General features: G+C 40.4%; 1 protein-coding gene across 1 annotated transcript in view; it reads right to left on the bottom strand.

Annotated features, from left to right (window-relative positions):
* Positions 1-225: 225 nt before the first annotated feature.
* The window catches only part of HPS3 (HPS3 biogenesis of lysosomal organelles complex 2 subunit 1), a 35403-nt gene continuing 18538 nt past the window's right edge, over positions 226-17090 (bottom strand). The window contains exons 11-17 of the mRNA XM_054039502.1: positions 16281-16511; positions 14123-14308; positions 12358-12546; positions 11422-11526; positions 8291-8497; positions 5127-5217; positions 226-2152 (exon numbers count right to left, since the gene is read on the bottom strand). Coding sequence (XP_053895477.1) covers positions 2025-2152; positions 5127-5217; positions 8291-8497; positions 11422-11526; positions 12358-12546; positions 14123-14308; positions 16281-16511 — 1137 coding nt within the window. The 3' untranslated portion in view covers positions 226-2024. The remainder of the gene's footprint in view (positions 2153-5126; positions 5218-8290; positions 8498-11421; positions 11527-12357; positions 12547-14122; positions 14309-16280; positions 16512-17090) is intronic.

Raw genomic sequence — 17090 nt, 5'->3', positions numbered from 1 at the left:
TGGCTTCCATGTGTGTGTTCTTTCAGTGTGCTGTCCAGCTCTGCACAGATAAGTGGTTCAGCAGACCTCGATAGTACTACCCAGTGTTGTTAAGTGCTGCAGGCTGGAATGTCGTTGCCTCGGTAACGCTGTTAAGGCTGCTCAGTACTTCTGGCCTTGGAGACAGTGCAACATGTTAATTCAGCAGACCTTAATGTCACTCATAAAGAAAGACCACAGGCACAGTTTGGTGATGAAGGCGCTCAGCCAAGTTTATTGTCATCAATGAAGAACGGTACTAGTGCCCAGGCTTCATGGTTACAGGTACACTAACACGTGTATGCCTATTACAATGGACTCAGCTCAATCAGCAGCAGGACTTTCAGCTGCCCCCTCAGCTGGGCAAAGAATTTAGACAAGTATCCTGAAATTTATAGGCTGAGAAACAATTGGAATATAGTTTACATACCACCTTATGTATTTCATTACATCTGTTTGTTACCTCCCCTTGTTCAGGATATCTTGCATAAAACATCCTTACTCATTATTTTGTCAAACCATCTTATCTTGTACTAGATTGGGATGTATCTGTACTAGCTGGAATATATTTATGTAAATATCTAGTTACTAGTACACTAGCAACAACTTTGCCAAGTTCATGTAGTGGACAGTGGACTTGTAAGTAGTATCTGCTTTAATACGTGGCCTGACCTTGGTTCATAGCCTCTGGGTTAGGCCTCACATCTTGCCCCAAGCCCAGCGCTCTAGGCTCTCTCTACTACAATATGAAATCCAATTAGTCAGCTAATTAGATTCTCAGATGGTTGATCCTTATTGTGATAGTCTGACTGCAATTAGCTCACAGCTGTTTCGAATAGAGTTGTTAGTAATATTGTATAAAAGAACTCCTCTCTCTATTGAAGAATATTGGAAAAACAGTTTAATACAATTAAAATGAAATACTCAACTTTAATTATCACTATTCATACAATCATCCTGACAGTAGTTGTTGCAGTTGAAAGACCAAGGCATTTCCACTCAGAACAGAGGGGGAAAAAATGACCTTATAGTTGAGAGACCCCTTTTCAAAATACACGGTAAAAACAAAGACATCAGACAGGTAGTTTGGTGGCCCATCTAGAAAATAATGTAGCTGGAAAGAAGTGAACCAGAGGTGAAGATGCTTGTTGTCCATTAGAGACTGAATACAGTTTCCTCTTCTCCCATCACTAACAGCAGAAAAAAATCTGTGACGCCTTACCGAAACATCTGTCACCTACTTACAGAAAACAGTTATTTCTCTTGGGAACCACTTTCTACACACTTGATGAATAAGACTTGACCTAGCAAAGTCTTGTACATGTGTATAACTCTAAGCATGCAAGCAGTCCCCTTAACTTGTTCTTCCAACCTGAACTCAATTTAACTACTCAAGCATGTGCATATCTATAAGCACATAATAAGTCTCTAGAAATTCCAGTTGGAAGAACAAGTCAATGAGACTGTGCACATGCTTAAAGACACCCAGGAGCTTACCTATTTTTGTGGATTGGGGCCTAACTAGCTGAAGACACAGGATCCAAGAGTGACAGCTTCCATTCCCTGCTTCACTTTTACATGAACACTACAGTGGGATAGAATTTTGTGCAACTTTAAGAGGTACAATATTCCTTCTGGCTATATTTTTCTCCATTAAGAATTTACATTCTCATTCAGGAAATGTCTGAACTCCATCAACTATTTGGCTGAACCCCACAATATTCAGTTCCATAGGATAAACAGGGATTCTTTCGATTTGCCAGTATCAGTGACATTTTATCACTGGAAACACTTTTCTTTCATCTACAAAATTGATACTCTACCTCAAGTGGTGATTGTCATCGCATTATACCATATAATAAGGCCACAACCCAGAGGGGCCAGTTTTTACAATATATCCAGGTAGTTTGCAAGTAGATGGACTCCCACAATACTTCATGTACAATTCCACCATTTAGTTTTGCCTATTTATTCCAGTGCTTTCAAGTCCACACTTTGCATTGTGTTTAAGTCACCAATTTCCTTTTGCTGCACTGAAGTAGATGTGGCAGGAAAAATGCTGCAGTCCCATCCTCTGGTAGAACATTAAGGAAATCCCTTAGCTCCAGTTCCATGGCAACAACTGATAAAGTTTCTGCACAGGGAAAGAATACTACGTTTAAAATCATTTATCTTAAGTGCAACACATTATAGATGTGATCTTTAACTTATTTAGTTATCTAAATATTGTGATTACAGTAGATTTAAGAGAAAGACCCAAATAGCAGCAGATAAATTTGGCAACTGGGGAACAGTTTGAGAAGTGAAGGTAGCAATTCAGGGTTGTTTATGGATGAAGAATTGAGACACATCACTATAACGTCTATCTGAACTAATCACCTCCACATACAATACCAAATCCTAGGTAGGTCTCATCCAGCACCGTCAGTGCTGTATAAAATTGAAAGGAAGCATTAAAATAGAGCTATGCTGATGGTGTAACACAGCAGTTGGTACTTTGGGAGCAACCTATGAGACAAAGCTATTTAATTATAGGCTCTCCTGAGCCAACTAATATCAATTACAATGAGATGATAATGGTTGAACAATGAGCATCTGACAACAGAAGTTAACCGCTTTTATGCTTCTGACAGGGAGTACTGCCATGCTCTTATGGCAACCCAGTAGTGACACTCCTCTATTCACACATTGTGCAGGTGTTGTAAAGGTCTTGTCATGGAAAAACATGACTAATTTTTTTATAGCCAATTCAGAATGCTGAATAAAAAGAGTCAAACCACTAGTCTATTATTTATTTCCTCCATAACAATGAGTAAGGGGACCATGGCAGCTGCCATGGTTGGTCACTGCCCCTTCAGCCAAGTTTCCAGAGGAAGAGGGGAAAAAAAGTTCCAGTCTCAGGAAGAAGAAAATCAAAGAGTCAGAGAGTCACTTCCTTTGGCTAAGGATCCAAATCCCCCAGAACAAATACTTGACTGCTTCCTTCTGTGTAATCCCAGTGACCACAAACAACACAACATGGCTTCCCTCAGCCAAGAGTCCAGCTATGAAGAGAGACAGTCCTTATTGTTGTTAGAATCACTGCACACCAGTACAGTTCTCAATACAAGCCAAGCAGTTATTTCCCCAGGCATTCCTTTCACCTGGCTTGGCTACAGAAATGAGTAATTGCACATTACTTTCAACGGATAGTTCTGTGATGTCTTTACCCGTATTTATATCTGGAATAATCTTTGATTCCTGTCATGCATAATTAGTAGGCTGCCAAATGATTTGAAAAATTAATCATGATTAATCACATGATTAAAAAAATTAATCGCAATTAATCGCACTGTAACAATAATAGAATACCATTCATTTAAATATTTTTGGGTGTTTTCTAGATTTTCACTTTATACTCATTTTTTATTACAAATATTTGCACTGTAAAAAAACCAAAATAGTATTTTTCAATTCGCCTAATACAAGTACTGTAGTGCAATCTCTTTATCATGAAAGTTGAACTTATCAATGTAGAATTATGTATAAAAAAATAATTGCATAAAAAAACCAGTGTAAAACTTTAGATTCTACGAATCTACTCAGTCAGCCAATTGCTCAGACAAACAAGTTTGTTTACATTTGCAGGAGATAATGCTGCCTGCTTCTTGTCTATGTCACCTGAAAGTGAGAACAGGTGTTCTCATGGCACTGTTGTACCTGGCGTCACAAGGTATTTACGTGCCAGATGCGCTTAAGATTCATATGACCCTTCATTCTTCAACCACCATTCCAGGGGACATGTGTCCATGCTGATGATGGGTTCTGCTCGATAACAATCCAAAGCAGTACGGACTAATGCATGTTCATTTTCATTATCTGAGTCAGATGCCACCAGCAGAAGGTTGATTTTCTTTTTTGGTGGTTTGGGTTCTGTAGTTTCTGCATCGGAGTGTTGCTCTTTTAAGACTTCTGAAAGCATGCTCCACACCCCGTCACCCTCAGATTTTGGAAGGCACTTCAGATTCCTAAACCTTGGGTTGAGTGCCGTAGCTATCTTTAGAAATCTCACATTTGCGTTTTGTCAAATCTGCAGTGAAAGTGTTCTTAAAATGAACAACATGTCATCATCCGAGACTGCTATAAGATGAAATATATGGCAGAATGCGGGTAAAACAGAGCAGGGGACATAAAATTCTCCCCCAAGGAGTTCAGTCACAAATTTAATTAATGCATTTTTTTTTAAAATAAGCATCATCAGCATGGAAGCATGTCCTCTGGAATGGTGGCCGAAGCATGAAGGGGCATACGAATCTTTAGCACATCTGGCACATAAATACTTTGCAATGCCAGTTACAAAAATGCCATGCAAATGCCTGTTCTCACTTTCTGATGAGATTTTAAATAAGGCAGCGGCAATATTATCTCCTGTAAATGTAAACAAACTTGTTTGTCTGAGCAGTTGGCTGAACAAGAAGTAGGACTGAGTGGACTTGTAGGCTCTGAAGTTTTACATTGTTCTGGTTTTGACTGCAGTTATGTAACAAACAAACAAAAAAATCTACATTTGTAAGCCGCACTTTCATGACAAAGAGATTGCACTACAGTGCTTGTATGAGATGAATTGAAAAATACTATTTCTTTTGTTTATCATTTTTACAGTGCAAATATTTGTAATAAAAAAATAATATACACTGATTTCAATTACAACACAGAATACAATATATATGAAAATGTAGAAAAACATCAAAAATATTTAATAAATTTCAATTGGTATTCTATTGTTTAACAGTGTGATTAAAACTGCGATTAATCGTGATTTCAATTAATTTTTTTAGTTAATCGCGTGAGTTAACTGCGATTAATCGACAGCCCTAATAATTAATTAAAAAAATAAGGATGTATGCAACAATTTTGGATGTGTGTAAATGCTTACTGCACATTTCACAGTACTACTCTGCTGGTCTCTGCTGAGTTACATTATGAGTAGAGAAAGACCTTCCTTCCCAAACTGAATGATGGTAAAATGCCATGTCACAGCAGTTTCTAGAGGAAACAGCTTCCAAATACTTTAGATGCAGTACAAAGGCTTTCACAGATGGAATTTAGTTGTAAATCAAGTTCTTTACCTTTCAGCGATGAGATGAGAACGGAGTAGTCATCTCCAACATATCTGGTTCGTTTACAAAGTTCAGGAAGCAATTTGTTCCACCATAGGGCCTAATTCATCCAAAAATAAACCCACAGAAGAAAAATAAGTTAGTGGTGACTATGAATAGTAGGTTGTGAACACAAATTTTTAATAAGTACTTTGAACTAACATCAAAGATGGTACCAAAAAAAAAAAAGTGGTGTAAGTTGAGATGGGCCTAGTAATTAATTAGTCTGCCCAGTGCTTTGAAATGCAATGTTTTCAGACTTCAGCGTGATCCTTTTTAACTCAGCAAATTAGTGATGATAGCACCCCCTAGTGCCACTGAAGATAAGGCTGTGCCTGTTTCTGACAGGCTGTGCATGTGGTTCAGACAGACTACAAACCCACATAATTAGTGCAGGGGGAAAAAAAAGGTTAATGCATTATTATGGTTATGGATTTAACAAATAAGTTAAGTCTCTCATTATAGCCCAATGCAGTGTGGGTAAAAACGTGTTCTATGAGAACTTTATGCTCTTATGTTTCTTGATATACCCCTTCCACCTCCAATAATCTTAATGTTGCATGAATACACCATTTAAATTTTAATAATACAAAAAGCTATTCATTTTGTGTTTATAAAGACTGAGGGGAGGAAAGAAAACACTATCCATCTCTCTTCAAACTCTGTGTGGTCTCTTTCTCTTCTCCCATTAGTCTTTGCCTGCAGTATTGCAAGGCTACAATTACCCCAGATACTGGTTTTCTCTGTTCCACTTCTTGATCAAGGGCCAAAGGGAGCACACACGAGCCCCAGCTGTACTGACTGGGGTTCCAGCATTTCCACTTACTGGAGTGTCTCCCCCTTTGCTGACATATTCAGCAGAAGTTATGTCCACTATTAACTGAACATTTTTCAGAGTGAAGGGAGGCAAATAGCAGACTCCCCCAAGGATCTGTACTGGGACAAGTGCTGTTCAACATATTCATAAATGATCTAGAAACGGGGGTAAGCAGCAAAGTGGCAAAGTTTGCAGAGGATACAAAATTACTCAAGATAGTGAAGTCCAAAAGCTGTCTGAAGAGTCACAAAGGGATCTCACAAAATTGGGGTCTGGGCAACAAAATGGCAGATGAAATTCAGTGTTGATAAGTACAAAGTAATGCACATTGGAAAACGTAATCCACTATATGTACAAAATGATGGTCTCAATTAGCTGTTATAACTCAAGAAAGATCTTGGAGTCATTGTGGATAGTTCTCTGAAAACATCTGATCATTGTGCAGTGGTAGTTAAAGCTAACAGAATGTTAGGAAGCATTAGGAAAGGGAGAGATAATAAGACAGAAAATTTCAATGCCACTATATAAATCCATGCTATGCCCACACCTTGAATACTGCTTGCAGTTCTGGTTATCCCATCTCAAAAAAAGGATATATTAGAATTGGGGAAAGTACCAAGAGGGGCAACAAAAATGACTAGGATTACAGAACAACTTCCATATGAGGAGATATTAAAAAGACTGGGATGGCTTAGCTTAGAAAAGACGACTAAGGAGGGATATGATAGAGGTCTATAAAATCATGAATGGTGTAGAGAAAGTGAATAAGGAAGTATTTACCCTTTCACATAAGACAAGAACCATGGGTCACCCAATGAAATTAATAGGCAACCGATTTAATACAAACATAAGGAAGTACTTCCTCATACAACACAGTCAATCTGTGGAACTCATTGACAGGGGATGTTGTGAAGGCCAAAAAATATAACTGGGTTAAAAAAAGAATAGACAAGCTAAAGGAGGATAGGCACATCAATTGCTGTTAGCCAAGATGGTCAGGGATACAACCCTATGCTCTGGGTGTCCCCAAACCTCTGTGCTAGAACCTGGGACTGGACAACAGGGGCTGGATCACTCGATAACTGCCCTCTTCTGTTCCCTCTGAAGCATCTGGCACCAGCCACTGTTAGAAGACGGTATACTGGGCTAGATGGACCATTGATCTTACCCAGTATGGTTATTCTTATGTTAGCAGTTAATTGGTAAGGAGTAGGGAAAAACCATAGCAGTACTGCTAGAGCCTTGACCAGAATTGGAGAGATTAAGTTCTTCCTCAATATTATAGGCCACGGGGGAAGGAAGCACGAATAGACTCAAGTTCCTGCTCATCAGTGGTGCAATATCAGGCAATGAAAATACAGTTCAGATGTTATTAGGGAGCAGGGAACATATTTAATCATGGCATTTTGATACATTAATAATGATTTTTTTTCTTTTTATTGTGGCAAGTTTCACATGAAAAAGTTCAGCTACTTCTGAGTTACTTGTAAGCCAAAAAATACTCAGCTTTCTCTGTTTACAGCATATCAGTGTATTATTCCCCTCTCTGCTTGCAAGTAACTCAGCCATTTGAACATTTTTTCCACAACCTTAATATAAAATAATCACACCTTCAGGATGAAACTAATCTGGAAAACTTCAGCCCAAAGAGTTTTTCAGAAAGAGAGTCTATACTAAAATGCCATATATAATCCATATTTCTAAGTATAAGTAACTTTGACCAGGAGCATCTGCAGTAAGAACTACCATCTTAAAAACACAAAAGCAAAAATTGGACATTTATATGAATGCGACTTAAACTCAGTCAATGAAATCTATGAATTTTAAGGGTAAGGATCAGAGGGGTAGCCATGTTAGTCTGGATCTGTAAAAAGCAACAGAGGCATGGATCTGACGAAGTGGGTATTCATCCATGAAAGCTTATGCTCTGATACATCTGTTAGTCTTAAAGGTGCCACAGGACTCTCTGTTGCTTTTTAAGGGTAAGGATGAAACTCCTATCTTGTCTCATTAAACTTGTTCACTGCAAGTGTCTAAGCAACAGGTATTTATGGCCTTTGGTGCTAGAACACTTAGGCAAAAAGGGTCCAACCCTGTTCCCATTAAAGTCAATGGGAATTTGGCCATAAAATTCAATGCAAGCAGTTTCAGGCTCAGAGTGAGTTAAGGATGGGAGTTTCAACTTTAATAGAAATCTGTGCCATTTGATTATCTCTGCAGTGTAGTACAAATTCTCCTATGCACAGCTAACAACTACTGAAAAGAAAGAGAAAGAAAGACTACAATAAATTACTAGATTAGCATTTTAAAAGCTCACCCGATTTTCATCTTTCAGCTCATGCTGGGCATATGGTATGAGTGCTTCAGGACACTTCTCTAGGAGCTTGTCAATGGATTTCTCATACTCTCCTACCCCCGTAGTGCAAAGAACATGGACACTGAGACCAGCATTACTGTCTTCTGATAATGGCTCCAAGAAAGGCAGAACTGAAGCTATGTCGACTGATGGACCACATAAAAGAGACTGAGGACAAGAGGAAAACTTGCCGTTTGGATGTCAAAACAGACAAAATGCTCACATGCGAACAAAATTAATTTAAAAAGAAATCGTTTTGTCTTTCTGATATTGCTTGGTTAAACAATTAGGCCAAAAATACTGAGTAGAATGTAAGCATACATGACCATTATTTACATAATTCTTTGATCATTTCCTCTCCCATCATTTGCACCATTCCTCTATCATAGTTTAGTTTGACTGACAGAAGTATTGTTTTAACAGTTTTACATCATATCTATATTCATCAGCAACACACTGGGCTGTTTAGCAAGAGGTTTAAACAGTCTTACTTCATTTAGACCCAATGCGAACTAAATTCTGCCCACCCTAAGAATCAGAATCACCTAAGAATTTATGCTGGATTGTTTGATCATTGTAAACAAGGCCTCCACTAAACCTGGTGTAGTTCCTGTACTCAGTCATCTGAGCTGCCATGGCTCTACAAGAAAGTACACAGCCTTAGTATTGACAGTTCACCCCATCCCCCTTGATTTAAAACTACAGTTTTCCCCCTGCAGCTGAGATATTACTCAATTTATTATGTGGTCCTCTGTCACAGATCCTAGCGAGCACCCGCCCCCCCCTGGCAGCTACCCATTAGGACTGCTCTGAGGGGGAATACAAACCTTTGCTGCTCTGGATCCCCACGATGTTTCAAGCTCCTAGAACCTCAGCAGGCAGCAGCACTGGTTCCTCATTTGGCCTCTCTGGCACATTTCGTAGGCACTGACCTTCAGTCACCATCTCTTGGAAATGGGACTCCTTGACCTACCTGCCCTAGGCCTGCACAGACCCAACACACCCCTCCCCCTGAATTCCACCCAAAGATGTGACGCTTCTGGTTTACATTTTAACTCTCTCAGGGGCCACAGTAGTAGCAAAGCAGTCAATGCATAGACTTTACACATTCTAACACCCATATGTTCTTTTATATTTAATAATGTAAAGCACAGGAGAGTACAGCTCAAAACAACAAACATCTGAAACTGAAATGTCCCTCACTTTCTAGCTTACTCTTCATTTTGAGCCCTTGGGGAATCATCTGGATCCAGGAAGGCAGGTAGGTAGGGAATCCCTCCTCACGCAGGCTGTTGCATGCTAGCTGGTCTCTCTCTCTCTCATGGATCTTATGTGATCTTGCTCTCTCTCCTGGCTCATGTGGTCTTCTTCCTATGTATTTATTTAACACCTTCCTGGTCACCTGACTTTTTTTGTTCTTCTCCTGGAAACTTTCCATTATTCCCACCTTCCCTGCTCCTTTCCGGAGTAAACTAAACTAAACTGGTTTTCTAAGGACACAGCTCACCTACTGTCCCAGATGTTTGCACCTAAATAGAGTTAAGTCCTAAGTATCTTCTTATTGTATCTGCCTGGTGCAGGCCCTGTCAGCAATGGTGGACCCAACATACATACAGCACTCATGACACAGCAGATTTTCATAATACAGTTTCACAATATCAATCAGAATTCATAAGTTGTACAGAGATAGCCCCAAATTATCACACCCTCTTAAAAATATCTATTGTGTGTTGGTGGTAGCCCCCCTCACCATCAAGAAAGATGCATTTCATGCTATGTTTATCCTTTTTGCAACATCCAACACCTCCTCCCATTCCAGCCACTAATCCACCTTAACTCTGTACAGCATGGCAGGACATGTGCAATATCCCACCCCTGAACACCCTGTCTTGGCTGGTTCATGGATTAGCCAAAGGGACAACTTGAAAGTCATGAAACAGCATGCAACAACTAAGGGCATGTTAGCGCTCAGGCAAGAGCTATACAAAGACAGGTAATTCCATTTTGCAAAGGATTTTGATATTTCACAATTTAGTTTTGTTCCAATCTGGAATGAAAACCAAAAATTTTAAAATTCTCTGTGAAAGCCCTGGGGTCCCTGCCTCACAGGCAGTCTGCCTGGCTGACTGCCCGGGACCCTGAAATCCTGGGAGCCCAGGCTGATGTGAAGCTGCGAGCTAGCTGCTACCACGCTCTTGGCTCCCATCAGCCCACCTAACAAGCTGCTGAGGGGCCAGGATGGCAAGCTAGTAGGAAGCCTCACACATTTCCAATAAAAGCCTGGCTGCTTTCCATCAGACCTCAAACCATCTCAGAACGTTTTGATTTTGACTAAAGGGCATTCTCCATTGGAAAAATGCTCCATTGGAGAATTTCGGACTAGCTCCACTCAGGATCTCTCAGAATCAAGCTCAAGTCTCCTCCTCACCACCGAGGAGGGGAATTTCCAGACACCAGCACGTGTCCAGGACCAGTCATGTAGACAAAATAAACTAAAAAATCCATCCTCTCCACCCACTTCCACTCCTTCACTCTTTGAGGGAGGGATAGCTCAGTGGTTTGTGCATTGGCCTGCTAAACCCAGGGTTGTAAGTTCAATCCTTGAGGGGGCCACTTAGGGGTCTGGGGCAAAATCAGTAATTGGTCCTGCTAGTGAAGGCAGGGGGCTGAACTCAATGACCTTTCAGGGTCCCTTCCAGTTCTATGAGAAGAAAATATGGAGATATACCTTCTTTTGATTCCCAAAGAAGTTTCTACTGCCCGTTCTGGCAGCTCTCTCTACAGAGTTTGAAGAAAGTCCAGTTGCTCCAAATATTAATTTCTATTCACACGTAACCTAACACCCATTAACTAAGAAAACAATTTAAATGGTTGCATGACTGAAGCACTGAAATCCAGTTTTACACAAATTAAGAAAAATACACAAACGGTAAAAGAAAAATAGAGACATTCACAAGGCCCCAATTCTGCAAACCCTTTTGCACACATAACTTTGATGGGTCAACTCCAATGTTTAAAGGTAAGGATATGCTTAGGTGTTCACAGGACTAGAGGCCTAAGTTGTAGAGAGTGAAGATATAAGAGCATCATACCTGTAGTTTTGAAAGATCTTCAGGATACTTATCACATGTACGTCCCAATGACATTATGAAGGTCACCCAAGGGAAAATTAACCCATAATGATTACAGGAGTTTATCTAGAAAAAATATTTCAAATCAATATGGTCACATATGAAACCCATTCCAGTGAAGGAAATCTCTGAATAAAGGATGCCATTTTAGAAAAGTAGCTATTGTTTCTATCTTGGGTAAATATTCAAACTAGAATAGGTGAATGAAGTATGCCTTGAAGCCTAATGCGGTCCAATGATTTATTTCACATTTGTTAGTTAGAAGCCTCTCCTCCCACCCATCAAACAATGCAAGGCTTTAATTGTACACCCAATGCCTCTGTTACTCCATTATTAGCCAGTTAAAATTACTATGAGAGCAGTTCAGCTGGCACCTTCCCTGCTCATTACTCAGATAATGCACCTGAAACTATGTTCAATTTTCCACCCAAAAGGACTGGTAAAGCCAAGTTCTCCTGAAGTTAGGTCTCTCATTTAGCTCCAGATTAACAGATGATCAAAATCCAAATACTCTAAAGTAATTTATATGACCCAGAACATGGATAATTGATACAAGTTCATCCTTGAAACACTGCAGTGTCAAACTATAGGTAATCTAGTTTCATGTCAGTGCCCCTGGATGTCAGGAACTGGAACTGACAAATATGCATGCATTTTTCCACAAGACAATTTGAAACCCCCACAACAGCAGCATTAAGGACCTGTTAATCAAAAGCCAGCAGTTCTTTGCAAGAATTAGCATTTGGTAACTCAACACGTAAGTTTATCTGCTCGCATTCTCACTACTTTTAAGGACAATTTGTCCAGAATTAAAGCATTGCAAGATGGTTTTATGACTGAATATTCCCTTACACTCACTGTCTGTTTCATGCAAATGTATTTGCAGTGTATAGTTACCAGATCCTCTGTTGTTTTCAGTGGTTTGGTATCAGGAAGCTGCTTCCTCGATAGTCTCCAAATGTACTGTGAAGTAAGCTTGAATAAGAGCTCCTGGAGTATTTCTTTCTCAGAGCTTGCTACAAGGAGGGCTTCCCAGAAGTCTACTAAGAGCTGAGGGTTAGTACCTTCCTTCTTCCCACACAGCATCTGAGCACCACAGAAGATTCAAATATTAATGAAAATCAAGATGACTATTACATTGTCTCATTGCTTATCTGTACTGCCTCGTCTGTCTATATCCAACAGTGTCATGTCTTAAATTGTAAGCTCCTTGGGGCAGGGGACCGTCTTTGTTCTGTGTTTGTACCTACCCTAATGGGGTCCCAGTCCATGATTAGGGTTCCTAGGTGCTAAGGTAAGATAATAATAACAGCAACAGAAATCTGAATGTACAAAAGTTTCAATGGACAAGACTAAATCTCCCTCTACTCGTCATAGATGAGTGTGTTCTTGTTTTTGTGTAATCCTGATGTATTTCTAGTATATGTGATGCCAGATACTGTGGTGACGGACAATGTAGAAGTGCATGCAACATATTTAAACTCTTGATTCCTTAATGTATAGGTTTGGTATGCAAGAAACACATTCCTTTGTGAGTTTTTATTCTGCTATCAACGGTGGTCACATTGTAAAATGTTTAAAGAGCCGAAATGCTGACACCATCTAGAATATGTCCACACCTAAGCAAGTCCCCTTTGAAGAGTCATTCTAATCAGAGAGTTGGGGCTAAGTTAAAGGAAGCACCCCCCAGTTCACTTGCCAGTGGGAGCTAATCATAGGGCTCTGTGAGGCGTTCGGAGGACTGCACCAAGGGGGACCCCATCACCATTGAACCTTTCCTTGGGCTTTTAAATGCTGGCCAGACAGGTTGGGGACCTTGATTACTGCATTTACACTGAACCCCTAAACTTGAAACCAACTACATTAATCTTAACTACACTGTTAGATCTTTAATTTCATGATGAAAATTCAGAATGATGGAAGTGAGATCACAAAAGGCCTGGGGGTGCGGGGAGGATGGAGATAATTTGGCTCTAAAATGACCGAAACCCCTTATAATGAAGAATAGTCAAGATCTGTGGAGCAAGGAACTCCTTAGTTCTAATTCCTGCTCTGACAGAGGTCTCTTTTGAGGCCAGGAATAAGCCACTTGTTCTAGTTTTTCTATCTGTAATGTGGGGATAGGCCCACCTCTCTCAGGTTTGAGAGGACTATTTATTTCATTTGTACAGTGTTTTTGAATATGTACATAGAAGATTATGTAGCATCACATCTGACTTGATACCCTTTAGAAAAGGATTTGTATGCTATGGTATTAATCCTGGATGCAATTTTCAGAAGGGGCCCATGGGAGTTATTTACCCAATTCCTATTAAATTTTGATAGGCACCGGATGCCTACCTCCCTTTGAAAATCCCAGTCTCCAAGATCAATGCGTGCTTGGTTGAACTGATGGATGCAGAGCATAAAGACGAATTTAATGCATTTCTTTGGCTAAATTTAATGGCTGGACCATTCACAAAAAGAACCAGTTTCTTACTCCAGTTAAAATTTCTGTCAAACTTAGTGACAGAAACCGCTGGGCTTTCATAAAGCTTTTCCTGCTGTAACTCGAGGACCACTCAGATTGTTTTGGTCACCTCTAGTTGTTAACACCAGGCCTGGGCTTTGTAGAAGTTAAATCAAAATTTTAAAAATGCAACAATCCCGCAAACAGACAAACCTCGAAGTAAGAGTCTGCTTCTTCCAATTCAATTTTACTGTTCTCGTGTAAAGCCAACATCGAAGCCACCAGCAACCCAGGCCACGTCTCCTTCAGATGAACGGCAAGTTCGGTCGGAACAATTTGCCCTTCTCTCTGCTGCCTCAGAAGTCTTGGTTCCCCAATAAAGCCATATGCCAGTCTCATCTACAGACACATCCATTTACAAGTTAGGCAAAGAATTCAATCCTTCCCAAACTCAGGGCTTACTCAAGCAGTCTGGCTTATGTAGGTGAAATGCAGGGAGGATATGGGAAGTGAACTATATCCCTTCTCACTAGGCCAAGCCATGGTACTGTAGTGCAGCTCCCCACAGCTGCTACTTCAAGCTATGCACAGGAATAATGGCTTCAGATATTCTGCACCACTTGCGTGGGCAGTTGGGCCACTGAGTCTGTAGAATCTTGGATCTCAGCCATGTGTAGCCCAGAGTGCTGCCCTATACATGGCTGGCATCCAAGGTGTGCCGGGGTTGCAGACCCATCATGTGCCTTATATGGCACAAGGAGTTTGCACTGGTCCTCCATACTTTACCCTTAATGTTGTAAGATTTTATTCCGTTTGTTCTTGCTCCCTGTCTTAGGGATCTTCCAGTTCCATGAGTCTAAACTTTACTCAATATATATATATATATATATATATATATATATATACACACACACACACACACACACACACATATACACACACACACACAGAAAACTAGACTTGACTGTAAACCAAAACCAATGTATTAGGTGCTTTTGAAAACCCCACCCAAATGGCTTTCAATGGGACTTGTGCTCCCAAATCAATAAGGTGCTTTTGAAAATGCTACCCATGAATAATAAAAATGATTTTGCAGCCGTATATATTGTAATAGCCCCTTTTTATTCATCAGCTGCTGCTGTTTATGCAGCAAACGTAAATTATCATAGATTAACCTGACATCTGAGGCTCTCTTTACTCTCTAGGACCTACCTTGTTCCTTATTTATATTACTGCATCAGTACTTTTGCATCCAGTTAGAAAGAGATAATCATGCTTTGCTGTGGAAGAGACAGCAGGTGGTGCTGAACAACACTGTAGCTGATTTTCTAACATATCCTAACCTCCACACTCTGCAGTTCAGAAATCAAGGCTGAGCATGTACTTAGTGATGGTTCTGGCATCAACCCCAGGCTGTGATGCACCCATGGGCTTATTTTCTCCTCAAAATTAGACACTTCTGACTTCCCTTCCAAAGCCATTTTTAAACCGGATTTAAAAATACAAAAGGGATGAGCTCACTCAAGAGCCTGATGCAGGTCCAATATCTCTTCCTCTCTTGCAATACTCGTCTTTACGTGCCCTGACCAACCCTACTAGTTTGTGGCCTTTAACCTCACACATGGTGATTTGGACTGAAACATCAACATCAGGGTCAGATTTAGTCAGAGTATAATGACCTCCCTTCAAAGTGTCTGTAAATCCATACCACCGATGACTGATATCAAGCCCTGCTGCGCTACATTTCCTTCCATTAAATAGGATTCCTACTGTGACTGCACCAAAGCACATTCTCCTCCTCTCTCAATAAGGACAAAGTGCCTTGACTACAGTCAAACAGAAGAGAGCAGTGGACTGGATACAGGGAACTCTACATCCATGACATGGACATCCTGCCCACAGCTCTTCACACACGAACACCAAGGACTTTTGGTGTGCAAGCCAAGGGTCAGGTGGGACTATGCAACCTATCCTCGGGGCGGGGGGTTGGGGGGGAGTGGGGGAAGGAGGGAGACACAGGGGCTGCAGAGGCTACTATGCTCCAACTAATATTTAATTTATTTACTGTACTTTGATTTAGAAACACTTAAAGTGTTTTGTGATTAATATTAAATATTATTTTAATAAAGTAATAGTTTAATTATATGCCCATGTGTATATTAATGGGAAATCTAGCTTCCCTGGAGCACAAGCTAAACAACTCATACCCCTCAACCCACCTCCTCCCAGATGCCCAATAAAGACCATTAAGCATGTGGGGGAAGAGCAGGATTTCCCCCTGCCATGAGACATAAACCCAACTCAGTTGGTTTGGGTTAAGAGAGAATCTGGTACTAAATGGGAAGGTGACTACATGGGCAGCATTCTGTACCTCTGTATAACAGTCCATCTCATTTTTATATGCCTCTAGGTCTCCCATTTTTAGAGCCATGGCAGCTTTGGTTAGCGTCAATACCACTGATGGCACAATCAGTTCCACTTTCTGCAAAAGCTCCATTGCCATCAAGGGACATACATTTTTCATGCACGGACTGCAGAGCACATGGGGCAGCTGGTTTGGTTCAGCAAGATGGAATATTTGGAGCACTTTGGCTGCTGATTCCTATTAAAATAAAAGCCATTTAAAATAAGCTTAGCCTCCTGAATATACATTGGAATGAATAAATAAAATCAAACTACTGGTGTGCAGAAATGATACAGACTTGCTTTCAAACATAGGGGCATACTGTAGTTGGTAAGCCACAGCGGTAGGGACAAAGGAACGCCACCTGACAGCATGTCTGCAGAGACATTCTGTCAACTCAACCAAAATTCCTCTGAAGGGCTGGGAGAGCAGACATGGAGTTTCAGCACCCTTTAAAGGTGGCATTTGGAGATGTGGCTTGGGCTCGGTTCATTACATTGATAGGGGTAGCAAAAAAAAGTTTGAACAGAGACTTTCCTAGCATGTTGGTATCCCCAGCCTTGGTTGGGGCCCTGTCTCTGGAAAACGTTTATGCATCATGACAACAAAAACCACAATACATTTTTCTGAGGAGAGTCTGAACAGGAAATATCATTGATAATCTCTTTGTGTTTATAGAAATTACGTCTTGTTTATATTTGGTCGGCAAAACTAGGATGGGTCCCCCTTGTGCCTCTCACATGCAAAGGAGAATAATCATGAGCCAACAGATATGGA

Source organism: Malaclemys terrapin, chromosome 9 (assembly GCF_027887155.1).
Source record: "Malaclemys terrapin pileata isolate rMalTer1 chromosome 9, rMalTer1.hap1, whole genome shotgun sequence".
NCBI lineage: Eukaryota > Metazoa > Chordata > Testudines > Emydidae > Malaclemys > Malaclemys terrapin.
The sequence above is the reverse complement of the archived record's forward strand: the minus strand, read 5'-3'. Positions and strand labels throughout refer to the sequence as shown.